The sequence below is a fragment of the Macadamia integrifolia genome, unplaced genomic scaffold (assembly GCF_013358625.1).
Source record: "Macadamia integrifolia cultivar HAES 741 unplaced genomic scaffold, SCU_Mint_v3 scaffold816, whole genome shotgun sequence".
NCBI lineage: Eukaryota > Viridiplantae > Streptophyta > Magnoliopsida > Proteales > Proteaceae > Macadamia > Macadamia integrifolia.
This window is the reverse complement of record NW_024870547.1, coordinates 173,178-199,774: the sequence shown is the minus strand read 5'-3', so window position 1 is coordinate 199,774 and position 26,597 is coordinate 173,178. Positions and strand designations below refer to the sequence as shown.

Below are 26,597 nucleotides of genomic sequence, written 5' to 3'. Positions count from 1 at the left end.
TGCACTAGCAACTTTCATGTATTTGATGAACTGAGTATTTCACGATGTTCTTGACAAGTGGGTCATTGTTTTCATTGATGATATCTTGATCTACTCGAAGTTAGAAGAAGACTATGCAAAACACTTGAGGATGGTACTATAGAGACTGAGAGAGTAACAGTTGTATGTGAAATTCAGTAAGTGTGAATTTTGGCTCAGACATGTTGGATTCCTAGGACACGTGGTGTCTGAAAATAGAATCGAAGTGGATCCGGACAAGGTAAAAGCCGTAGTAGACTAGGAGGTACCCAAGAGTGTAATAGAAATTAGAAGTTCTTAGGTTTGGCAGGTTACTATAGATGCTTCATTGAGAACTTTTCTCGGATTTCAGCACCAATGACCAAGTTGACTAAGAAGAGTATAAAGTTTGATTGGTCAAAGGAGTGTGAAGAAAGTTTTCCAGAGCTGAAGAAGCGACTAGTGGCAGCACCAGTGTTGACTATTCCTAAAGGCATAGGTGGAATGACAATGTATACTGATGCTTCCAAAGTCAGATTGGGCTATGTACTTATGCAACACGGCAAGTCCAGACAATTGAAGGACTATGAAAAGAACTACCCTACTCTTGAATTGGAGCTAGCAATAGTCATTTTTGCCTTAAAGATTTGGCGTCACTACTTGTATGGTGAAAAGTGCGAAATATACAGTAACCCCAAAAGTCTTAAGTACTTTTTTCACCAAAAAACACTTGAATATGAGACAAAGGAGATGGCTTGAGCTTATGAAAGATTATGATTGTGATATTCAGTATCACCCAGGGAAGGCCAATGTAGTGGCAGTTGCATTAAGCCGAAAAGCTCAAACTATGTCACTTTCCTATCTAGCTGCCAGTCCAGAGCTCATATTGGAGGCAATGTTAATAGATGAAATCCTCTTGTATGAGGGAGCGACCTTAGAGCACTAGTCAGATGATGTTCAACAGTTGACTATGTCATTGGTAGCTCTATAGGTACACTCATCCATCAAGGAAGAAATCCTAATGAAACAACCCTTGGATCCTGAGTTGCAATGGATTAGAGAGAAGATTCAAGAGCAAACAATAAATGACCCTAGCTTTACATTAGCCAGTGATGGGCCACTGTTGTTTCGGGGCAGATTATGTGTACTCTGTGATGAGGTAATACGAGACAAAATAGTAAAAAAAGTACATAGTTTTGAGTACTCTCTTCACCCTGGAAGTACGAAGATGTACAAGGACCTAAAACTACACTACTGGTGGCCAGCAATGAAGTCCACAATAGCTTTGTATGTGTCGACTTACCTTACATGTCAGAAAGTCAAATCTGAATAGCACCGACCTTTTGGCACTCTTCAACCACTCCCAGTACTGAAATAGAAGTGGGATAACATTACAATGGACGTCGTCACCGGACTACCACGTACACCCAAGGGAATGGATGCAATTTGGGTAGTAGTTGACAGGCTTACTAAGATAGCTCAATTTATTCTGATCAAGACTAATTACACAATGGATAAGCTAACATAGCTTTACATGGATAATGTGGTACACTTGCATGGTGTACCAGTAAGCATTGTATTAGACAGAGACCTAAGGTTTACCTCTACATTCTGAAAAAGCTTCGAGCAAGCCTTGGGATCACAATTGAACCTGAGTACGGCCTTCCATCCACAGATAGAAGGACAGTCTGAGCGGATCATACAGATATTAAAAGACATGCTCTAAGCCTGTGCTATGGAAATGAGTGGCAGTTGGGGGGAATATATACCTCTTATGGAGTTTGCTTACAACAACAGCTACCAAGCTACAATTGGGATGGCTCCATATGAAGCATTGTATGGTAGAAAGTGCAGAACTCCTCTATAATGAGACGAAGTAGGTGAACATCGAATACTTGGATCGGAGATGATTCAGATGACATGTGATAAAGTTGATGTCATTAGAGAAAGAATTAAAGTAGCCCAGTCTCATCAAAAGAGCTATGCAGATAGCTATAGGAAGGAAATGGAATTCCAAGAGGGAGAGAAAGTGTTCCTCAAAATATCTCCAACCAAAGGTCTGCGTAAATTTCACAAGAAAGGCAAGTTAAGTCCTAGATATATTGGACCATTTGAGATTTTGAAGTGAGTTAGGGCAGTAGGATACATGTTGGCATTACCACCTTCCCTCAATAGTGCTCACAATGTCTTTCATGTATCCATATTGAAGCGGTACATTCATGATCCATCCCCCGTGCTACCTATGGAACCGGAATACTTAGAAGCTGATATGACATATGAAGAACATTTGGCTGAGATCTTAGACAGGAAGGTGAAAACTCTCCGCAATCGCTCTATCGCTTTTGTGAAGATTTGGTGTGCCAACCACCCGATCGAAGAGGTATCTTAGGAGAAAGAGGATGATATTCAAACCTTATATCCTCATCTTTTCGGACAACCAAGTACTACAATTTCGGGGATGAAATTTTTAAAAAGGGGGCGTAATGTGATACCCTACTTTCTAAACCTAGTCTAATTACCTGTATTGACTTGGTTGATCATATAGGGGCTGAATCAGAGCAAATTGACGTAACTACCATATGGAACATGGTAGCAAGAGTGGCCTTGAACTCAGGTTGGCCCAACAAGACCGAGCGAGTACCATGTGTAATATGTGCACCTAAGCCTTGCACTTGCACGCACCGTGAGGCCATGTACAAGAAGTAAGGGTACATGCTAGTAATTTTGGGTGCCTATGCAATTTAATTATGAGTATGACTTTGTCCCCATTGAAGTCCAAGTGGAACACTAGCAATGGGATGACTAGAATGATATACCCACTTGAGATATACTCATTTGAGATATACCAACCTGAGATATATTCACCTGAGATATACCCACCTGAGATATACACACCTGAGATATACCCACTTGAGTATATCCACTTGAGAATACCCACCCTAGAATATCCACCTGAGAATGCCCACCTGAGATGCACTCACCTATGAGTAGAAGATATTTTTGGGGGCCCATATATAAAAGAGGAGACATTTATTGTCTTTTCTCTCATTAATGGTAATTGGTCGGTGGGAGAGTAAAGAAGAGAGAGAAAGAATGAAAGAAGAAAGGAAAAGGAGGAAGAAGAAGAAAGAAGAAAGAAGAAAGGAAATCGACCGTAGAGGTTCATCAGAGCTAGATCTTGGTATTTTGAGCCCGGATTAATAATCAGCTCACTGGGATCTTCGATTTGAGGTAGGTATTGTACACATTCCAAGGATTCTTGGGAAAACCCCTTTCTCAAATCCTCTTTTTGATTTTTGGGAAAGAACCCACTTGGATCTTGCTAATCTTACATAGATAATCAAATCTAAGGACTAATGGAAGGTGTGTACAATGATTTTGAAGGATTTGGAAGGAGTGTTGGTGAAGATCTAGAGTATTTAGAAGTTCTTGAGCAATATAAGTGAAATTTGGGGTTTCATTGGTGTTCTTAAGAAAGAGGTAAGAATCTCCATCTTTCTTTTGATTTGATCTTAGATTTAGGTTGGGGATACATGATTGGACCTTAGATAAGTGATTTGAGTCGCTGGATCGACCCCAAACAAGTTTCCCAAACCGAAGAGAAGATGGGGTAGAAGATGGGAGAATTTCGTTTCAAGACTGGGGTGTGTTCCAGGCCCACCTGTCTTTAGGTCTTTGGCCCACCTGATTTCCCAGAACTCAATTTTCGAGCTCTAATTTAACTGGCGGGCATGAAACTAGTGGGCTATGAAGCCAGCTTGTCTTTGACTCATGCCCACCTGTCTTTCCAGAATGCCCAAAATGAGTCCAAATTGGATGGGCAACCCCCATTTATGATTCGAAACCCAATTTTAGTATTCAAACATGATGATTTTGACCCCAAAATAATGAAATGATAAACCATTATATTTATGATAGGTTACACTCATTACATGCATACCCACACATCGGATCTCTTATGTGCCAACTACAAGCACCGTGTACATATACAAGTAAGTGGAGAGTGGACTCTGATTTAATTTTAGAATGTTATGCATCATTTAACATATGTTAGTTTAGTCATGTCATCATGTCACTTGTGTGTAGACTAGACATTACATATGCCATATCACGCATTTGAATGCGCATTTACATAAAATGCTATGCTTTGTGTTATGATTGAATATTCATTATGTCTTGATGTATGTGATGGAGGAATCTCATTTGGACATGATATGCATGCTAGATTTTAGTTGCCGTAGTCGGCTTGAAAACGAGTGCATGGTGGCTCGTGGAATGGGATGTGGTGCCATTGTGTAATTGTACTATTCTCATGTAGAAACATGCAGCTAGGATTTATATACCCCTTTGTACTATAACCCTTCCCAATATGGGTTTACGTGTTGGGTTACTATTGGGGGGAAGTATCGGTTTGCAGTTGTCGAACTCCTGCAGTGGTTAGAAGTACACATGGCTGATCGCTAGGAAAGTCGGTAACCCTAGTGGTATATTTAGAGTGCCGATCATACTATTTTTTATTTTGGGTGGAGTCACCCATTTACTTTTTGTCATTTAAATTTTACTAGGAGTCAGCTTGCATTTTAAATTCTGGTACCAATGGTGGGCCTTCTCCGACAACCCTTTGGGTGTATCGCGGGATGGGGTTCGTGGCTCGTACCTGGGGCATATGCATAATGTGGTTGTGAGTAGCACATAGCCTATGACCTAGTAATATTGTTCAGATAATCGGATTAAAATGAATTCCTTCGGGTCCAAATGTATATAACTATTATAAGTCAATTTGTGTATCAAGTATTTGAGAAACAATTACTGGTATTATTATGAACAGATCTTCTACTGAAAATACAGGTCTTATCTTAGTTTAGTAGATGTATGTTGTATTGCAGTTACTGCATTGTTGATCCTGATAGGTTTGTGAGTTAACCAGAGTTAACTCGGTAACTGGCTAGGCTCTGTGTGACCGGGGCGTGACACAGAGCATGCCATATATTACCTTAACAAGAAGTTTCTAGATTATGAGACCTAGTACACATCTTTGGAAAGAACTTGTGTTGCGTTGATTTGGGCAACTAAAAGGTTGCGACACTACATGGTTTCCTATCTAGTGCACTTGATCTCAAGGATGGATCCCATCAAATATCTCTTCGAGAAACCGGCCTTAACAGGAAGGATGGCCCGTTGGTTACTTTTGCGATCAGAGTTTGGCATCACCTATGTTACTCAGAAATCTATCAAGGGGCAGGCCATAGCTGATCATTTGACTACTCACCCCACAGAAGATGGAAGATCCTTGGATGATGCCTTTTTTGATGAAGGAATCGTAATGGTAGAGGAAGAAGATACAGTTACTGAATGGCAGTTATTCTTTGATGGAGCAGTTAATCAGAAGAGATGTGGTGCAGGAATATTGCTTATCACTCTTGACGACCTTTATTTGCCTTCATCATTTCACCTTGACTTCCCCTGTACTAATAATATTGTCGAATATAAAGCTTATGCATTGGGGCTCGAAACTACTTTAACCATTGGGGTGAAAAGGATCAAGGTTTATGGTGATTCATCCATTGTCATCTGTCAAACATAGGGAAAGTGGAAAACTAGAAATGAAAAGCTAAAGCCATATCAAGAACATCTGAAAGAGGTGATTGTACACTTTGAAAATATTTCGTTCGAATACTTCCAGAGGGACAACATAGGTTTGCTTATGCCCTTGCAACCTTGGCTTTATGGTAGAGTGCAACCCTATGGCTAGAGTCCAACCATTCTTAGTAGAACAAAGAAGCAGGCTCATTTATCAGAATTCTGTGAACTCTCTCACTGTGGATGTTCAATCTTGGTTCACTCACATAGTGGATTTCATCAGAGAAAGGAAGTACTCAGTTGAAGCAACTAACAGAGAGAAGATGTTTATGAGAAGATATACCACCCAGTTTATTCTCTAAGAGGATTTGTTATACAAGAGATCCTATGACGGAATACAATTGTTGTGTGTAGATGAGGAACAAGCTACAACTATCATGGAAGAAATTCATTAAGGTCTTTGTGGACCCCACATGAATGCCAAGATTTTATCTAAGAAGATCCTTAGGCTAGGATATTACTGAAACACAATGGAAGTAGATTGCGTGGACTCTGTCAGAAAATGCCACAAGTGTCAGATATTTGCTAACATCATAAATGTACCACCAATAGAGTTGCATTCGCTCAGTTCACCTTGGCCATTCTCCACTTGGGGCATTGATATCATTGGAAAGGTCAACCCTAAAGCATCCAATGGCCACAAGTTCATCTTGGTAGCCATTGATTATTTCACCAAGTGGGTAGAAGCTTAGTTTTATGCGGTCCTCACATTTGCTAAGGTAACCAAATTCATCCAAGAAAATATCATTGCGCGATATGAAGTACCTCAAGAATTGATATCAGATCAGGGATCCCACTTCTGGGGCAATATCGACAAAATCTGTACAAAGTTCGGTATTAGAAGGCATCGCTCTACCACTTACAGGCCGTAGACCAGTGGGGTAGTAGAAGCAACTAACTAAGAATATCAAAGTCATTCTGTAGAAAATGGTAAAAACACACAAGGATTGGGCTGATAAGTTACCCCTTACCTTATGGGCATACCGGACTTCTGTATGATCCTTGACAGGGGCAACACATTTTTCTTTGGTATATGGAGTTGAGGTGGTTCTACCCATGGAAATCCTGGTACCGTCCTTAATGGTACTCCTTGATTGTCAGCTACCTGAACGAGAATGGGTGAAGTCCAGACATGATGAGCTTAATTTTCTTGATGAAAGGCACATAAAAGCTATGGATAATCTGAAGAAATATCAACTGAGAATGGCCAGGGCCTTCTTTAACAAGAATGTGAAGCCCCGTCACATAGAGGTGGGTGAACTTGTTCTTCGAGAACAAAGAGCCCCAATTCATGATCCTAGGGGAAAGTTCAGGCCCAACTGGAGCGGCCCATTCACTGTCAAAGGAATTCTACCAGGCAAAGCTATGAAACTCATAGACCACAACGGTAAAGAAATACCCAGACTAGTCAACATGGTTCAACTCAAGAAATATTATGTCTAAAAGGTGAATAGCCTGAACTATGTCAAACATGATTCCTTTCAAAGGATACGTAGGCAACTTGACATGTGCAAGTATGGTCTCAACCATCTAAAGGTAATAAATCGGTTCCTTGATTAATAATCAAAGTATCTTAAAAGATCGTCATATTTTGTGTCCCCCAAGAATCACCATTTGGCATGAAGGTCATTAGGTATCTGTCATCCACCCATTGGTCTATCACTTCTTCTCCAGGATTTTATCCCCCAAGAATCACCATTTGGCATGCAAGGCCGTTAAGTATCTGTCATTCACCTATGGTCCATCAACTCTTATCCAGAATTCTATCCCCTAAAAAAAAAGGCCACCCGACACTAGTTTATTCCCCACCCTTGATTAGTAAAAAAAAAAAAAAAAAAAAGAAGAGCTTGATGCAACAGTGGTAAAGGCTTGTTTAAGTCATTAACTAATGAGTAATGCTTTGATAAGTCATCATGTCTTTATTTGTGACGATTTTAGGAAAAGTCATGAGCTCGTTGGATGTGACTTTGAGGAAATGGACCTTAGACATAAATATATGGGCACAAGGATTGCTGGAATCCATGAATGTGTCATTTCTGGGTTGGATTGGATGTGTGGAGCTGCATCATCAATTACTCTGGCAGGTGCCTCAACACTGGATGCCAATCCGCATGTATTTTGGTTTGGATTAGCGGAGATCTACCCAACTATCGAAGAATTCTGGGTTTGTATGCTATCCCCACCCAAAGGTAGTTTTTTCCAACCATCTTTGAAAAAAGATTGCTCAGAGGAAACTCAGGACTTCTTCGGATGGAAAGAAGAGGAAATGAAGTAATTTATCAGGTATAGGAAGATCGACATTTTGAAGGTGGCCCAGATCTTCATCTAATACCTACCAATGGGAGGAATTCATCAACAAAGATCACATAATGCTTATTTGCTTTGCATGATAGCTTATTATGTTCTCCGCACTCCTGGACATGGTGTACTTTTCGTCCTGATTGAGGTAGTAAAACAGTTGAAGAAGGGAGGTGACATCGTCCCCACGGTTCTTGTAGAAACGCTCAAGGGATTTGATGATATGAGCTATGGCCACAAATTCAAACTGGATCATTATCAGGGGAGTCCTACTATTTTTCAGATTTGGCACCTCGAGAAACTGAAGTTAACCAAGCCATTAAAAGGAGGCCCACGCGGAATTTTTTACTACCGAGATAAGAGGGAAGTTCTAGAATTTGACCTTATCACCGATTGGGAAAAATACTTGTAGGAAAGGACTGTGCAGGATATCACATGGAGGTGCCCAGGAAAGCCACAAGAAGATAATCTGATGAAGACCCCTAGCCACAACTATGTCAGATTGATGGGATTGACTCACACATCCTTTTATTTGCCTATGTACATCAGCCGACAATACAGGCTCAAGGAGACGGACCCAGAAGAGTTAGTAAGCTTTCACCCACCTCAAGAATTGTCTCCCCACCTTGTTATTCACCTATCCCATCTATGGTATGGAAGTTGTCCCCTTTTCATGTAATTCATTTAGTAATAGAATAAGGAAGTAATTGGATTCTCACATTATCCTGATTATTCTAATTATAACTTGAGTTATGGAATTGATTATGCCTAAACGTTGCAAACAAACAAACAAAAAAAAAAAAAAAGAAGAAAAGATTTTCTTTATACCAAAAGTAAGTTTTCATTCATAAGATGCTAAAATAAACAAACAAGGGGAGGGAAAAAGAAAAAGGAAAATATACATGTGTTTGTGTTTTCAGGAAATACAAGAACAAATCCCTATGGGTCAATAGTCATCATCTGAGCTGTACTCTGAATCATCCCCATGAAGTACCGGGGAACTAGCAGGTGCTAGTCCAACCTGCTCCAGCTTCTGGGTCAGGTTCTGAATCAGTGCGTCCTGCCATGCAATCTCCCGATCCTTAGCCTCTATCACCTTGCACAAGCTGTAATACATCCTCCTGATCTCAGTATACATCCCTGGAGACACCTGAGAAAGAGCTTATCAGCCCGAGGAAGTCAAGAGTTAATTAAGGGATGATCAGATACTCACATAATCATAAGGAATGGGTAGCACAAGGGAAGCGTCGACATCTGTGTTCTGCTCTAGTAGATGAGGAAGACTGGGGGTTGGCCGCGTTAGGATAATTCTAAGAAGGGAAGCCACGGAAAGGGGTGCTGGAAACTCTGAGAGACCCACCTGTGCTTATAGAGGGTCTTGCTTGTGAAGGATCAGTAGCACTGGCATGCGACCAGACAATAAAAGGGTCGACATGTCATACTCTCCCCTGAAAAAGCATCAATCACAACCAAAACAGAAAAGAATTTGAAGGAAGTACTCAAGGAAGAGCAACATACCATTGGACCATCAGGACCGAGGGGGGTACACACTATCTCCTCCTCCAAGAAGGCTCTATAGTTCCTATCCGGATCAAGAAAAGATTCCTCCCATACTCTGTTAGCCAAGCATCTCATCTTGTCCATTTGGATGATTTCTGAACAGTGCATGGTAGGTAGAGGAAGACCGGAAGAGGGGCATGGATCGATGTCCGACCTCTGAGGTACTACTCTCTCTCCCAAGTACCAAGCATGGCCCCACATACCTTGGAAGAGGACTCGGTTCTCAGATAATTGTTGAGCAAAGGTGGCTCTTTCTGGGTTTGAAAATATGATGTCATGGAATGGGCTCCAAGTAACCTACAAAACCAAGGAAAAGTAAAGTACAAGCAGAAGGAAAAAGGTGTTTCAGTGTCAGATATGGCATACCTCGGAGTGATCATTCAAAAGAGAACGAGTAGTGGTTCCCAGAGGATGGCATCAGGCCCTGACCACCTGGTTATCTCCCCACTTTGTGGGCATGGGGAAGAAGAATGTCTCAGGATCCCTCAGTATAAGGGCTATGGTCCCCAGGTGCTCAAAACACTAGGGCTATTTCAAGAAATCAAAGTAAGAAAGTGCAGACCAAATGATTGAAAGGAAATAGATATGAGAAGGAAAGGTACCTGGATAATGTAGCCTGCCCCCTTGAGGCCCCTATCTCCATAGGACAGCAGGTTCAGGGACCGCAGGAGATATGTATAGGTGGCCCCACCCCAATCCCTATCCCAAGAATCTACTGTGCGAAGATCTCAGAAGAAGTACACTAGGTTGATATCTACTCCCCCTCGTAGGTCATTGAAGAGGTACTGACCCACGGCAACACAGTAAGAAGGAACTTGCTATCTGAGACATCCCCCAGGCCCACTTTCCACCATCGGGCACTAATCTCCCCAAGGTGGATGCATGTCTGGCCAGCCTTAATGGTGATACCGGTCAGATTTGCAAACTCCCTGGCAGTCGAAAATCCTGCAGGTATGGTCATGGATCTACCCCCAAATGGAAGGCCTGTCAAGGCATAAAAGCATATGGTCGTGATGGTCATCTCGCCAATAGGAAGATGGAAAGAATGAGTACTCGGCCACCACTACTCCATCAGGGGCCCCACTAGTGCTGGATTGAACTTTCGGGTCTCTATAGTAGCTAGCCAACACAGGTAGGATGCATCAATCATCTCCATCATTCTACGAGGGAGCAACCTATGCCATGACTAAACCATGTTCGGGTGGCCATATGAGGTCAAGGTAGGTGGTTCCTTCCCCTCATGCTAATGGAAATAAAGAATGCATAAAAAATAAATAAAGAATACATAAAAAAAAAAAAAACCACAAAAAGTAAAAGCAATAAAAAAGAAAAACAAGACAAAAAATCAAAAGAATAAAAAAAACGAACACAATGTAAAGACTTACCTATGAACCCCATATGGAGTTGTAAACGTGATTCCGACTGTTGTGAAGAGTCTGCTCGGAATACCAGTTAGTTAGGCCCTCATCCCTGTGGGAAGGGCTGCTGCAACTCTTGAGCTGGACCTCTCCCAGAGTCTTTCTCTTCTTCCTTTTAGCCGTATTTTCAGAAATTGTAAAAAGCCCCCAAAACTTTCCAAAATTGTAAAAAACCCCAAAAGTTTCCCAAATTACACAAAAGCCCATAAGAATATCAAATTCTATAAATAAACTCCTCCCTCAAGAATAGGATGAAGATCTTCAAGAACTTCAAGAGCAAGGTGAAAAACTCCAAGAACAAGAAGGAAAACTTCAAGAAAAACCAGAGAGCTCCAGAAACTCAAAACTCACCCAGAAAAGTTACAACGAAGAATGAATAGGGGAGGGGGACCATTTTATAATAAAAATAAAAATAAAAAAAGAAAAAAAAAACTTTTTTTGAGATTCCGATTCAAAAGTCCAAATTCAATCCAAATCAAGACTCAAAATTCAAAGAAGAATCAAAAGATTCCAAATCAAGCATCAAAATTCAAATCAAATTTCAAATCAAAAGCTAGAATTAAAAGACACCAAATCAAGCATCAAAATTCAAATCCAAATCAATGAACAAAATTCCAGATCAAAGGCCAAAATTCAAGAATCAATTGTTAATGTCTTTTATAGGGTAGAAAGAGCAGCGAATTTCTTTCATGTAATTGACAAGACTAGATAGCCTAGCCCAGTTCAAAAGAACCCGCCTAGAAAATCAGATGGCCCAGCCCAATTTGAAAAAACCCACCCAGAAGACCATATGGTCCAGATTGGTTTGAAAGAACCAGCCCGGAGACCAAAATTCCCTGAACTGGCACATGTGAAGCCCAGCTAAGGAGAATAAAAAAATCAAATGCTATTACTTGTTACAAGATTATAAGAGCAGTGAATTCCTCTCTTGTAACAATCGGTCCCAAATAGTCGAGATTGGGTCGAAAGACCCAGTATGGAGACCATATTCCTTAAACTGGCACATGTGAAGGAAAATCAAAGATCAAAGTACTAACCTTTTTTCTTGCAAGATGGGAAGAGCAACAAATTCCTTTTCACAATTGGCAACTCAGGTAAGTCCTAACACCCTAAAACTTTAGAGACATTATCTGTTGCATTTTTTAACTCCGTCATTAATGAGTAAAATGACGGCAATACATGCTCTGGGTGACAAAATGTGGTCATTCTTTTCTTTGGCCCACGGCTGTTGGCATAGGCCTCGACCAAAGAGGGGCATTCTGTAGACACCCAATTTTATGCTAAAGTAAGATATTAATTCAAGAAAATGATTGTTTACCTAAGAATCGATTAATATCAAAGTTCACTACCTGTGAGGTTTTTAAGGTACGTTGATCTTTAGATCAAGCAAGGAACTATAAAGAATGAGATATTTCATGTGATTACAATCATGATATTAATTCCTAATATATATATATATATATATATTGTTTTCGATCGATTTTAAATTAATGATTTTCTATTGTTTATAACATTAGATAGTTATATGCTATATGATGAGGTGTATTTTCTACTGTTGTTTTTTTTTTTTTCCTACTATTATTCAACAATAGAGATTATTGATTGAATCAAAGTTTGTCTGAGTGGTGTTTAGTCTTGGGATTATTTGGTGTCAATGGAAAGACATCAGTATCAGTGTAGCCCAAGTGGAAGCTTGTTAAGACTTTTATTAGGCTTAATTCATACCAACTCATTGGGCCCAAGCAGTTGTAAAACCACTCTAATTAGGAAACTCCTAGCCCTTTTCATTATGGAGTAGAACAAGATTTTAGGGATTCTATTATAAATAGAAAATTGATGGCCCCTGCAACTATTACTTTTCACAACTTAATATTTTGGAGCATTGCTTTCTCACAAGAGCACGTGAATAGAGAGAGAGAAAACCCCAGAGTAAGAGGTTGCAGAATATCTCAGTAGAGGGACTCCTATTGCGTAGTTCTTCATCACTATTTGTGAGGTTATCATTGATTTTGGTTTTGGGACTCCATTCACGCTCAATGAGTATATGGTTAATCTCTTTTATGATTATACTTGTATTCAAAACACTATAGGATTGTTTATATGATTCTATGGAGTAGAATCCCTAATAAACCTTTAATGACATCCTCAAAGCTCAAGACCCTTTAGGTTCATTATATCTTAAACCAAAATGGGCTTATGAGCTCAGGTTGTTGGATGGTTTTGAGGAGAAGGGGGTTCTAAATGTGGTTCGGCGATTTGCTAAACACAAGTCATTGTTTACCGCCCTACACTTGAGCTCTTTTCTTTGACTTTCTTGCTGGAACAAATTCGTGCAGGACAGGATCATTTCTCTTCTGGTGTTCTATGGCCCCATAGAGTTCGATTCACTTTCGTCCCCAAGAAAACATGATTAAAATATGAATTTTAAGTCCAATAAAATCATATATATATATATATTCTAACAATTGATTAGCAGACATTATGGCATCAATTTTCCATGAAATTATCATGTTTTGCAATTTGAAAATGTCCAGTTGATTTTTCGAAGTCAATCCCTGGACCGTCAGTCTTCAACTTCTAGAAACTAGAAAGCTAGACTGCTCTAAGAGTCTAAAGCATGGCTTCAAGTATCGGTCTGGTATCAGCCATATCGGATTGGTATCAGTTGAGATCAATTCCTATCCCCTGACTGATTTGGATCGATTATCAGGATCGGCTCAGGAGTAAAATAGTAAAAAATTATTACTTTTTATGAAAAGCAGGGGCAAAATCGACTGATACTCACCGATCTGATCCGATATGGTTTAGATCATTATTGGATCGGTATCGATAGAGACTGATATCTATACCGATACCGATATCGCCCCTTAAATCCTTGGTCTAAAGAGTCTTATGAATGAGTAATCAATCTAGGCTCTCATATTATACATTTGACCAAGATTCACTCAGATTGCATTTGGTTGCAAGGGAAATGGGAAAGCGAAGGGAAGTGAAGTGAAGGAATTTTTTTTCCCTTTTGAGTCGTTTGGTTGCAATAGAAGTAAAGTGAAATTCATTTCCCATAGTTGTTTGCTTGGATGTAAAATAGATGTAAAATTTTAAAAAATTGAAGATGCTATATATATTTACGAGAAGAGGCAAAAGGATTTTCTCATCCTGCATGCTGCTTCAATGGAGCACTTGACATGAGAGAAATGAGAGGCTTTTGGGTTCAATGCTGAACCTGCTTTTGGGTTCAATTCAACTGCTTTAGTGAGTTAAAAAAGAAAATGAAAGCCAGACATCTCTGTTCACCAACCATCTTATAAACATTCTTTGATAGAGGTAGTTGGAGGAAACATAATATGTTTGGTAGTTCATCTGTTCCCAACCCAGCCCATCCCAGCCCAAGTTGCAACTCTATTGTAAACAGGGATTATAACCATCTGCAATAGATCAATGGTGGCAATGGGTGGCCCAATATAGAGCCCAGCTGTTACAAAATGACTCAAAGTTTTGGCTCCTGTAGAAGGCTGGTCTTGGTTTAATTTGTAGATTTACGGCTCTCAGTTGTCACCATTGTTGGTGACATTTGACCTGTAATTACATGCTTTAAATTCCTAGGCTGTTACACAGCAGGCATGTCATTGCTGATTCAAAGGGCCCTCACTCGTTCCAAGGAGAGTTGGTGTATGCGACATTTCCAAATAAAAACCTATTTCTTGTATTTGTATAGCAAAAAAATTTGTAGGAAATCCAACAATGGAGCATGGGTATGGAACAAGGTTTGGATCACAGAGCAGTGAAGGTGGGTTTGATGTTTAAACTAACAGAAATCAAATCTCTATGAAACATTTCATCAAACACTTGACTAGCAGAACCAATACTCACGTACCAATGTGTTGCAAAAATACACAGCTTAGTTACAAAATGAAGAAGAGAACGAACATAAGTGAAGAAGAAATCAAACTTGAGGATTAGAGATCCCAAATTCTTCTCCTGAGGAAGAGAACCAACAACTTAGTTACAAGCAAACCAAACCAAACGCAGCATCTTGTTGAGAAGGAAAGCCACGAGCAGAATGAGAGTTGCGTGAGAGAGAGATCGTCTCACCCTACTCGAGCAGGATGAGTGTTGCGTGAGAGAGAGATCGCCTCACCCTACTTGCATGGTGAGAGTCATGAGTGGGGTGAGAGTCGCGAGAGTGAGAGAGAGATCGTGAGAGTAGGGTTTTCTTTTTTCTTCCTATTTTAGTGGGGAAATAAAAAGGGAAGTTTTAGTGTATAAGTGAAAATATTTTTACATGTAAAATATATTTCCTTTGCAATCAAACATCTAAATTTATTTTTCCTAAGAAAAAATTTTAATTTACATAAAAAATTTGCATTCCCCTTGCAACCAAACAAAGCCTCAAGAAACTATTAGGATTAATTGGATCCACTACCTGTGACAACCCTGAAAGTTCATAAATTATGCCAACCAAAATGAAACAGGTTTGTTCTTGTAACCTTGTAAGATAGAGATAGAGATAGAGCACTTCAAGCTCAGGGAACCTATTTCTTTGGGTCCATGGATGGATCCTTTTTCAATCAATCCAAGCCACTATATCTTCCTATACAAACTCTACTATATACATTTTGTATTCCTTGTTGCAATCCTTTGATTTCCGTTTCTTGAGCACATCCTGAAATATCAAAATCCATACATCATAATTCTTAAAACCACAAAATAAAAATTTTAGTCCATAACCAATCGACCACCTCAACCCCCAACCAACCACCCTACTTCGGACATTCAAGAAGCAGAGACCCAATAATATCTGGTCAGCCAGACTCCAACCACTATTCACTAAAAAGAGATATCTCTCCATAACCCGGATTGCCCTGGCAGCCTAAGCCTTTTACCATTGTTTTAAGCAATGGCCCTTACCACAGATACTATAAGAAAAAGGGGGGGAAAAAAAAGAGAGAGACATTTCTTGGTTTTTTCCACTTTGTAAAACATGAATTGCTGATGTCACTACCCCACAACTTGTGAGTTTCTCAAATGTCAGAATTTTAACCGGTATTCTGGGAATAGAGATGTAAATTGAGCTGGGGGGGATCCGGATCCAGATTCCTAGGACTGAAATCGAATCGCTTAGTGCCCACAAGTATGACAAATATCTCAATTTAAAGGATGAGTTGCAATCTTGTAATTTCAGAAACACTCGAGCACTTAAAAGAGAGAAAAATAAATGATAGGGTTAAACTGAAATAGAAATTGGAAGGAGGGGGTGTTTAAGAATTACCGAAGAGAAGGGGGAGTAATAGAATATAACTTTATGAAGCAAGGGCTTACTTGTATTAACAGCAAGAGGTTTGTTTGCAAATAAGAAAATATTTCATCTTCAACCTTAGGTCATGATAGAACACAATAGCCAACAGAGACCAAGACTGGTTTCGGTTGGAGGAGGAAGTCCTTCAATAGGTATCGGATGGGCCTGAAACTTCAAGCGTGTGATCACAACTCCAGGTTCTACTGATTCCAGCCAATAAGCAGTCGATTGTGCATTCCAGAACTTGAGAATAAGACCCTGAACCTGTTCTGGGCGGTACTGTAGCAACCAGGATGATTTGTAGAGTAGAAGCTCACTGCAGGGAAGGAGTTTGGTGGAGAAACTCAAGGGCTTGAGTCGCCTATGGAAGGGCTTCCTTCACTCTAGATCTTAAGCCCAAAGGAATGCTTATGAGAGAGATCGATCAGATCTTTTGCAGCCCAGTGACGTAATAGCAGTAGGAAGAAGGAAAATAGAGTATATGATATGGAAGGGGAAGGGAATATAAGAGATTTCAGAGGGAAAAATAGATAAAAAAATTCAAAGGGAGAATAATGGGAAATCGGCAGCCATAGTGCAGCCAAGCAAACATTCAATGTCAAAATTTCAAATCTTCAAATCTCAATATCAGTTTTCTTCCATTACATGGCTATTTAAAGAGAATTAAAACATAAATTGGTAGTTTTAAAAAATGGACACTATGTTAATTGACCACTGAAAATAAAAATTCAATCTAAATAAAAATACTACCAACTAATTCTAGCTCTAAAAGGATAGAATAAGGAATCAAATCAAATGTTATCTCAAGCCCAACGCCCAACTGCATCAGCTCTCCCGGTCTTCAAAGAACTCGACTCTGTCAAGTTAGGTTGTGCTCCCAAGATACCCTTGTAAGTTGCTCGTCGCTGAGGTGGCACATATCTTGAAGCAGATGACGGAAGCATAACTCCAAGAGGAGAGAGAGTAGGCTGATGTGTCAGTGCAGCAGGAGTTATTCGATGACGTGGCATGTCTGATAATGTGTGTGGCCTAATCATATAAGTACGACCACCTTGCTTCACCTTGATGGTGTTCCATGCACCATCATAGAGAATGCCTGCGTGTCGCTGCTAAGGTCATTCTAGAAGAATGTCGTAGTGCGCCAATAGGGTGACCAAGCAAGTCACATGGTACTGTAGTGACCCAAACTGTAGATGTACTCGAATAATTGTAGTGGCCTCTTCTCGAGCTGTGGATCCAAAACCTTGCACGTGAATCTTCTTGAAAAACTGCTTTTGTGGAAAGTTGTGTGCTCGAACAAATTCAGAAAATATAGAATTTGCTTCTGCCCCAGTATCAACAACTGCATGAACATCTGTAGGGTCGGAGTCTTGCAGGATAATACCCTTCTGTCTGAAGAGAGGAGCTTTGTCAACTAGTCTGTCTGAAAATGATGAAAGACTAGCAGATTGAGCTTCTACATCCTCCTCCTCATCATCATCAATATCATCTTCATCAAGGGGATAAGGATATAAAGCAGACTCATCTTCAATCTTCTCTGTCGATTGCTTCTCTACTACATTCACAGAATGAGTCCTGTTAGGACACTTGTTGGAGTAGTGACCCTTTTCACCATAACTATGGCATCTGATGTTCTTCAAGCCATCACTGTTCTTGTTGATCTTTGACCTTTTTTCAACTTTGCAAGATTTAGGCTTCTTTTCCTCCATACGTGGTGGAGGTCTATAAACTGAAGAGGTCTTGAGCATACTCTTCCAATAAATGGACTTCGCTTCAGCTGTTTTGGCATGAGCCACTGCCACATCAACAGACCTGAAATCAGTGTTAGCCAACTCAAGTCGGATCTCAGTACTTAGCCCATTGATATATCGCATCACCTGTTGGTGGTCTGTTTTCTAAAGTCGACACCTTGAAGAAAGTTTGTGGAAGTCGAGGGTGTAGGAATCCACATCTTTGTTCCCTTGTTGTAAGTTAAGTAATTTATGGAACATTACCTTTTCATAATTAAGAGGAATAAATTTTTCAGGCAGGATCTACTTCATGACCTCCCAATTGGTAACTAGTCCAAGTCTTCTGACAAACCTTGCATGCAGTACATCATCCCACCGTGAACATACATACCCAATAAACTTGGTGAGGATGACTTCACACTTTTTCTCTTCTGGAAGAGACTTATATGTAAAAATCCTCTCAACTTTGGTAAGCTAGTCAAGAAATTTCTCAGGTCCCTTTTTCACCACTGAACTCTAGAACCTCAATTTTGATGCCATAATCTCTGTCAAAAAATTTTCGGGTAACATCCTGGGGTATAACAGGATCACGTTGCACTCTGTGAGGTGTATCTTCAATCCGTAGGGTATTAAACTAAAGAGGTGGTGTAGATGGTCTTTTATCGATTTGCGTGTCAAACCTTTGCATAATGACAAGAATCTTAGTGAGGGTATCTTGAGGTCTACAAACTGAATCTTTAGTAAATTCAATAAAAATCAAACTCAAGGACCAATAGAATGAATAAAACAGAAAATAGTGAGCAAGGGGAAGAATGGGAGAAGGGAATAGGTTGGATCGAGCATCTCACCCAAGCTGTCTCTCACAGCACTGCATCTCATAGTTCTCCAGCACAGCTTTCTTTTTTTTCATTCAATGAAATTCGTTTTCATTGTTGTAGCCCCTTACAAACTTATATAGAAGACTCAAAACTGACTCAAACATTAAAAATGAAAGGCCTAACCCAATTCTTAACTAATTGGGAAACCTAAATTGACTAGGAAATTGAAATAATAATGGAAATAGACTCAAAACAGAACTCTAACTAAACTAATGAATTAAATCCCGTTTTCCTATTTTCTTCCCATATTTTAGGCCCATTACAAAGAAAGTCCATGGGATCAAAGGCCCAACACATTCACAACCTAAACTAAGGCTTATTTTGCAATAAAATAAGCCCATTAAGTTACTTATCTGCATCAACTCGCCCTCTCTTAAAAAAATTGTCCTTGAATTTTATAGAGTGTGAGGGTGATTATAACATGGTGCACATCCCTCTTCAAGCTGTAGAAAAATTCAGGTAGCCCTTTGATAATAAGGATGTAGTCTAGAACGTGAGGAGCTCGCTTTGCAAGATATTTTAATGGGATGACGAACTTCACATGCTCAACCTCAACATCGTCGGATGTATGATGTATCCACAGGGTCATCTACATATGTACCTTCAACCTCTTCAAACTTTGGTGCACCGTTGATCTCGTCGGGTAATTCTTGGTGGTCGTTTACAGTCAACTCGATTGTCTCTGCTTTGAATCCCTCAACATAGACCTCTTTGGGAGGATTATTTATTTCTTGTTGTACCTTCTTCAAAATTTCTTTGGTCTTGGTAGCATCCTTTCGAGGTGGAAGGTGGAAGAGACCAAACTTGGCGTCAAACTTTTTCTCAAGAGCAGTCATACGGTCTGATAATCTTATAACTTCCTTGTAGAGATCGTCTATGCTAGCCATGGTAGGCTTATTTGATGATTCCTTCATGCTTTTGTAAATTGTGGGTGGCTTTTGGAAATTTGGTGGAGGGAAATACATTCTTCGTTCATGCTTAGATAGGTACATACCTACGAACTCATACTTCATCTCCTCCTAAGTTCTAGGCTTTCGTCCTTGAGTTTGAAGTTTCCTTTCACGGATTCTCCGTTTGATTTGAGCATAGTCACTCATTTGGGAGCAAACATATCGAAGTCGTTGTGTCTCTGTCAGGTTGTAGGAATCAAAGTAGACGTTCAATTCCTTTACCCAATAAAGGGACCCCCTTAAATTAATTTTTCTCTGAAAATCACGTGGCTCCATCGGTTAATTTGGCTCTGATACCAAATAATGTAAAATTGGGTCACAAGTGATCCAATCCCAGGAAGAATCTTTAGTAAATTCAATAAAAATCAAATTCAGGAGCCGATAGAATGAATAAAACAGAAAATAGAGAGTGAAGGGAAGAATGAGGGTAGGGAAATAGGTTGGGTCGAGCATCTCACTCTCCCCTAGGCATCTCACCCAAGCTGTCTCTCACAGCATTGCATCTCACAGTTCTCCTACACAAAGCTTTCTTTTTTTATCATTCAATCAAATTCGTTTTCAATGTTATAGCCCCTTACAAACTTATATAGAAGACTCAAAACTATCTCAAACACTAAAAAGGAAAGGCCTAACCCAATCCTTAACTAATTGAGAAATCTAAATTGACTAGGAAACTGAAATAACAAAGGAAATAGACTCAAAATAGGACTTTAACTAAACTAATGAATTAAATCCCGTTTTCCTACTTTTAACCATATTTTAGGCCCATTAAAGTGGCTCATTACAAAGAAAACCCATGAGATCAAAGGCCCAACACATACATAACCCAACACAAGGCTTATTTGTAATAAAATAAGCCCATTAAGTGACTTATCTGCATCAGGATGGTTTTGGTTAGTTTGCAGACCGGTGGTGAATCAGTGACTTGGCAACTAAAACTGATTGAGGGCTGGGCTGGTTTTCAAAGCTTTGTTTTGCAGTTTCTATTCCAGAATTTTAACTTTGCATGTATGAGAACTGGAGATGTGAACCCCAAAAACCAACAGGGTTCAATCTGGGAGCGGAACTCCTCTTGCGCCTCTCAAATTAAACTTAGACACGACTAATCCTTATCCCAATTAAATGGGGTTGGCTATGATGATCTTGTTTCGCCATTAAACTCTATTGAAATCCATGTTTTCAACCCTATTCCATGCATATCTTTTCGCCATTCAAGGGTCTCATGATTCTCCCGAGTTACTCTTTCACAAGTACTATAAAAGTGTTTTTCCATTGTATATTATGTTTGTATTCTTCTCCTCTGTTTTAGATGTTATACCTCGCAGACTTTGAAACTTGTGTGTTTCCTTTTTTTAGTTTAGTTTCTTTTCCTCTTACTTTTTTATATACAAAACCTATTAAATATTGAAACCTGTGAATTTTTCCATCGATTCCTCTATCTGCAGTAGAAAGCTCTGTAGAATCTGGGATCCTTGCTTCTAAAGTGACTGTCTCCAAGGGGTTTTCTTTTTGTTATTTCCTTTCTCAATGTGGCCAGGAAATTTTCCTGAGATGCATCAGTCAGCACATGGAAGTGAACCATCCATATCTCAAATTATTAAAGTAGGGTGAAAGCAGTGGCAAGGCATTTTCTTTTTGTTATTTCCTTTCGCAATGTGGCCAGGAAATTTTCCTGTGATGCATCAGTCAGCACATGGAAGTGAACCATATCTCAAATTATTAAAGTAGGGTGAAAGCAGTGGCTTTGGGAGATGGCGTAGATTGCAGTTTTTAGAACTCGGGCCCTGATCCAGAAAAGTGCAAAAAATACATCCATCAATTGCACTGTCATGTGTCAATCTTTTAGTGTTGTCTACGAACTCCTTCATTCCTCTTGTTGCGGAAAATTGGCTCCCACTTTCTTCTCATTGGTGTTTGAGACAGCATTAACTCTGCTCCAATGTCCACCAACCATCTTTGTATACTGATTGTATCACTGCTACCAACAATTCTTCTCTGACCCTTGTGGACAAGGCTTATTCACATTGGTGAGTATTCACCCCTCATCTGAACTTCTCTCATGTGAAGCTACAGAGTGAAAGTCTCCACATTTTTCATCCAATTTCTCAAATAAGAAAATTCCAAAACAAGGGGCAACACATGGCTGAAGATCCACCCAGACTACTGTGTTAGATCCCAAAAACTGGATGCTTAAGTTGATCGAAATTATCTATTTAGACGAGTATTGACTAATTTGGCTGATTAAGGAGAAAACAGTGCTCGAAAATATCTTTGTTTGTCTTACAGATGAACATGTGCAAAACTGAAAGGTTTTATTATTTTTACTCTTAATTATCTGACTTATTATAGGACTTTTGCAGGAGCTTAATCTTCCATTAAATGCGTCTTCTTGGAGTGAAGAGGAGCTCAAAGATCCGAAGAAATTGTATGAGATGACAGTCCTTCTCAATGCCCAGAGAGAAATGGCGGAAAAATTTTTGGATGCACAATGGGAAACAAAATGGCGTCAAGATAAGGTAGGTGACATTTGCAGTTCCCTATGGTCAGACCATATTATTAATGAAGAAATTTTTCCCCCCTCGAGTTCATGGAATTTTGTTACTTTTATGACAGTTGACTAGTGAAACAGGGATCTGTAAATGACCCCATTTAGTTATGATAAGGTTTTAGTTGAGCTGTATATTATGAATAATAGAAATGCAAATTTTATTTTATATAGTCGATCAAATGTTCTTATCAAAAGTAAAAAGACTTGCTGGCTCTAGTTTGTGTGCCATAACATTTAATTGTTCTTTTCTTATGCCAATGAATTTGGTTGATTTGTTAATGTGAAAATGTGGAATACTTGCAGTGTTTCTCTGCCAGACTGAGCTTCAATCAGGGTTTTCTAAACTGACCCAGAAAGGGGTCTCCTGTCTCTTTTATAGGTTTAGCTGATGTTTTTTTCATTAGTTGTGCGAATCGAGCTGGAGAATTAGGAATTGGAATAGTAGTCAAACTGGCCTGTGAAATCCAGTTTCCCTCTAGTATGTATCAGGAGCTGAGTTGATACTTATACCCTTCATTTTATCCAAGCACATCTTTAGATCAACACACACATGGGTATGTGTGCAGGATATTTTTTTTTTCATATTTTTGGGGCACCGGCGGGGGGGGGTGGTGTTGGGGTGGCATGGTTTATGCATCATCTTACCTATTACTTGCTCTATTACTTGCTTGTTTATGCAATAAACAATGGAACTTCCTTTTTTAAGTCCATGGCCTTAACTTCACATATATTTTAGTGCAATTTTGTGTATGGAGTTATTCATGTCATCTTGCAAGTTTATAATTGCACAGTTTGTTGCTTAATGTTTTCATTTTTTGGGATATAAATACTGACTGCATCTAGATTATCTTGCTTGCATGCAATTGTATATGAGTTTTAACTTTAGTTGTTATACAAGATTATCCATACGCTCTTACCTAGTTTGCTGAACCATATTAGCTCAGGTACGATATCCTGAAAGATTTAATCAGACATATGTGACTCTTTGGCCTATACCCACTCCCAAACCCATTATAGTTTCCCGTGTGCCCTAACCCATGGTAGTTTTCTCTAGAGATGCTAGGCTGAATTCACAACTAATAAAAAAATGGATTTGGAGGCATAATCTTTTGGAGTGAGGTGTCACTCATTTTCTGAACCATGAGATTTATTATTAGGAAATTTTTCATTTACACGGTCCTGTGTAGAGAGGTATCTCTCCACTAGACCCCTAATTCTGGCACATGGCAGGATCATGTTGCAATTTCAAACCGTTGCATAGACAGTGGACAGTCTGGATAGGTTACATGTCAAATTGATTCAGCCATTGACAGCCATATTGCAATGCATCCTCATATTTGTCTATGCATGTGTACCGTACTCCAACCACAGTAAGTGAACTTTCCCATTTCCAGGATTTTTTGAAGCCCAATTCTTCCACTTGGTAAACTTTGTTGTGGAACTTGACATACGGGAAGGGGACCTAGTGGTCTGCATGTCTACAAAATTTGAGCTCAATCTAACAATGCCACACATGGCAAAACAGGTTACCGTGACCATGAAGGAAACTTTTGCCTGTTGTTAAATTTACAGCGCTGCCCCCCTAGAGAATGCCACTATTATAAGAACACCCCCTCTATAATATCAAATTAGACTCAGACCCCCTGTTGTTAGTCACTGTTACGGAATATACCTTATATGCTGATGTCAGCTACTATATTTTTTTTTTAAATACCAAAATGCCCTTACTAAATGTGAAGTACCTAAACTACCTATCTAAAAAGTCCCCATCCCCTAATCGATAGCTACTATACCTTGAACCCAAATCGAGACCTAATATACCTTTCTCCCAAATCGATACCTTCATGATCGGAGCACCAGAGATCACGGCGGCAGCGGTGACGTGGAGGGACTCACGGCGATCGTGTTGGAATATATATATATATTTTTTCTTTTTTTCTTTTTTTAAGGAACTGGAGATAGCGAAAGAGGTAATCACGCAATCGATTAGAGCAGATACAGTGCACAGTGGTTGAGTTCAGATTCATGTTCAATTTTGCATGTTAAATATCATGTTTACTCACTGTTGTTTATTGATTTGTTAATGGCTGTGAAAATGGTGACCGGAAGGAAATAGTTTCCTTAGCGTTGGTTTCTCTCTTAGTGATCAAGCCCAGTTTGGATTGTGGGAGTCCAATTAAATAGCGGTGAACTGGTAGTGGTTTTGCATTTTATTTGGTAATGAAATAGTCCAGCAGCATATTAGCCTCTGTGCAGTGATGAAGAACACCGCCGACGGTGGCGTTGTTCGGCAAAGTACATCTCTCTCCCTCTCTTTTCCCGTCTCTCTGCGCTCGATGGCTTCCTCAAGTGCACGATGAAGGTGAGGTAGGGGTGAGGAGGACTTGGGTAAGAACATGACTTTTAGTGAATAGGGTGTATATAAGTCATTTTAACTCCTCACTATTAAGTGACTGAGGCAGAGGGTCTGAGTCTAATTTGGTATTACAAGGTGGTGTTCTTATAATAGTGGCATTCTCTAGGGGGTCACACTGTAAATTTCCCTTGTTTTTTTTTTTTAATGCTCTACGGATGGAACTGTTGTGTAACCGTAAAATGTAAAACTACTTGAGATTCAGTGGTTCATGGAACTTATCATAAAGAAAAGTATGACTCTACTTTGTAACCTATTCTCATAATCATGGTATTAAACATAATGATATTTGCTCGTTGGGGTAGAATGTGCAAATAAATGATGCATCCAGATATCATGTCTTTGTATCACTTCCTCGTCTCACCTCTGTAGACGATTACATTTGTTGAAACAAAATATTTTGATAGGGTTTTCTTGCTTCAACATTTTCTCTAAAATTTGGTGCTCCATTCTGAATTTCAGTTGAATGAGCTATTGGAAGAGAAGGTGCAGCAATACATCCAGAGCATTGACACTAGTGTTCTTCGACAACCGATTGTCATAAAATCCCCAAATCAAGAACAGAAGGTTTCTTTCTCACTCCCCGTTTGGCATTCCTCACTTGGTATTTTCTTTTTTTAGTTAATGATTATGTTTACGTTAAATTTGTAAAGAATACAAGATGGAGTCGATGGTGTAAAACTTGTTTCTCAAAGGCTGCTGATCATTAGAAATTGTAAGGGGTGCCTGTCATTGGCTAAGCTTTTGACTTGTTGACAGCCACATGATTCTGATTCTTTTGAGAAAACAAAAGGGGCCGGTAGTGTTTTCCCCATCACTTTACGTGGAAAATGATTACTTTGGGCTTAAAATTTTCATTTAAATTTACTTGTGACTCATTTTACTTGAAATTGTTATTTAGCTTGTTTGAAAAATTGAACTGAAAGATGTCAGAACAGAGCTCCTGGATTTCTCTTGCCTGACAATAATTTCCTAAATTTGAGGTTTGATGTGGAGCAGGTCTGCCAAAAAGTTGGGAAGAATGTTTATACATGCATAAATATATGAGATGCATTATACCGTGAAGCTTGTTTTGTGACTTTCAATGTGTTCTCTTTTGGTACATTGCAGAAAAGGAGGCGGCAGCGCCGGTGGTGGTTATTTTGATAAAATAAGAAGTCCTGGTGCGAAACTTGCTTTTTGCAAAAGTTTTATCTCTTGATTGTACCGTTGTCTATTATTACTTTTCCCTGAAAGGACACCATTGTACTGGCTTACTGCATTTCAAGCTTTCCTCTTCCCAAAATGATATGTTGGTTCTCTTAGGTATAATTTTTATTTGTATTTATAGTCTAGTTATGTGAAATCATTTATAAGAAAAAAAATTATTAGCCATAAATAATAATTGTTTGGTTACTGTTAATCCATATATATTATATAATGAAAAATAGGTTTGGTATGCCTATTTCTCATTATGATATGAAATAGAAAAAAAAAATATGATTTACTTTTCTCCTTCACCCCTCCCATAGTACTCCAGGAAATGAGAAAATAAGGGCCCGTTTGATAGCGTTTCTGCCGTTTCTGTTTCAAGAAACGGCAGAAACATAAATTTTCGTTTCTAGAAACAGAAACGAAATTGAAGGTGTTTGATAAGTCATGTTTTTAGAAGTCGATAGTAACCAATGAAAGAATGGTCACAAGTCGTTTCCAGAAACGGCGAAACAAGTTCAACTTGTTTCGCCTAGGTCGTTTCTTGAACAATAAATAAGTAAAAATTTCTATTTCTATTTCTGAAAATAGGTGAAACGAAACAGTTTTATCAAACGTTTTTTACTCCGTTTTTGCTGTTTCTGGAAACAGAAACGGTAAAAACGTATTTCTTAAAAC

The 26,597-nt window shown here is 39.3% G+C and overlaps 1 protein-coding gene across 1 annotated transcript; it reads left to right on the top strand.

Moving 5' to 3' along the window:
* Nucleotides 1–3,929: 3,929 nt before the first annotated feature.
* Nucleotides 3,930–26,124, top strand: LOC122070074. Its single transcript, XM_042634168.1, has 4 exons — nt 3,930–3,989; nt 22,128–22,283; nt 25,191–25,295; nt 25,839–26,124. Exons 1-4 carry the CDS (start codon nt 3,930–3,932, stop codon nt 25,872–25,874), a joined length of 357 nt encoding a protein of 118 aa, XP_042490102.1. The 3' UTR covers nt 25,875–26,124.
* The last annotated feature ends 473 nt before the right edge of the window (nt 26,125–26,597 follow it).

Coding starts and splice junctions, on each gene's coding strand:
- LOC122070074 (XM_042634168.1), top strand. CDS start 3,930: ATGCATACCCACACATCGGATCTCTTATGTGCCAACTACAAGCACCGT. Junction 3,990..22,127: donor AGCACCGTGTACATATACAA/GTAAGTGGAGAG, acceptor GGACTTTTGCAG/GAGCTTAATCTTCCATTAAA. Junction 25,296..25,838: donor CCCCAAATCAAGAACAGAAG/GTTTCTTTCTCA, acceptor GGTACATTGCAG/AAAAGGAGGCGGCAGCGCCG.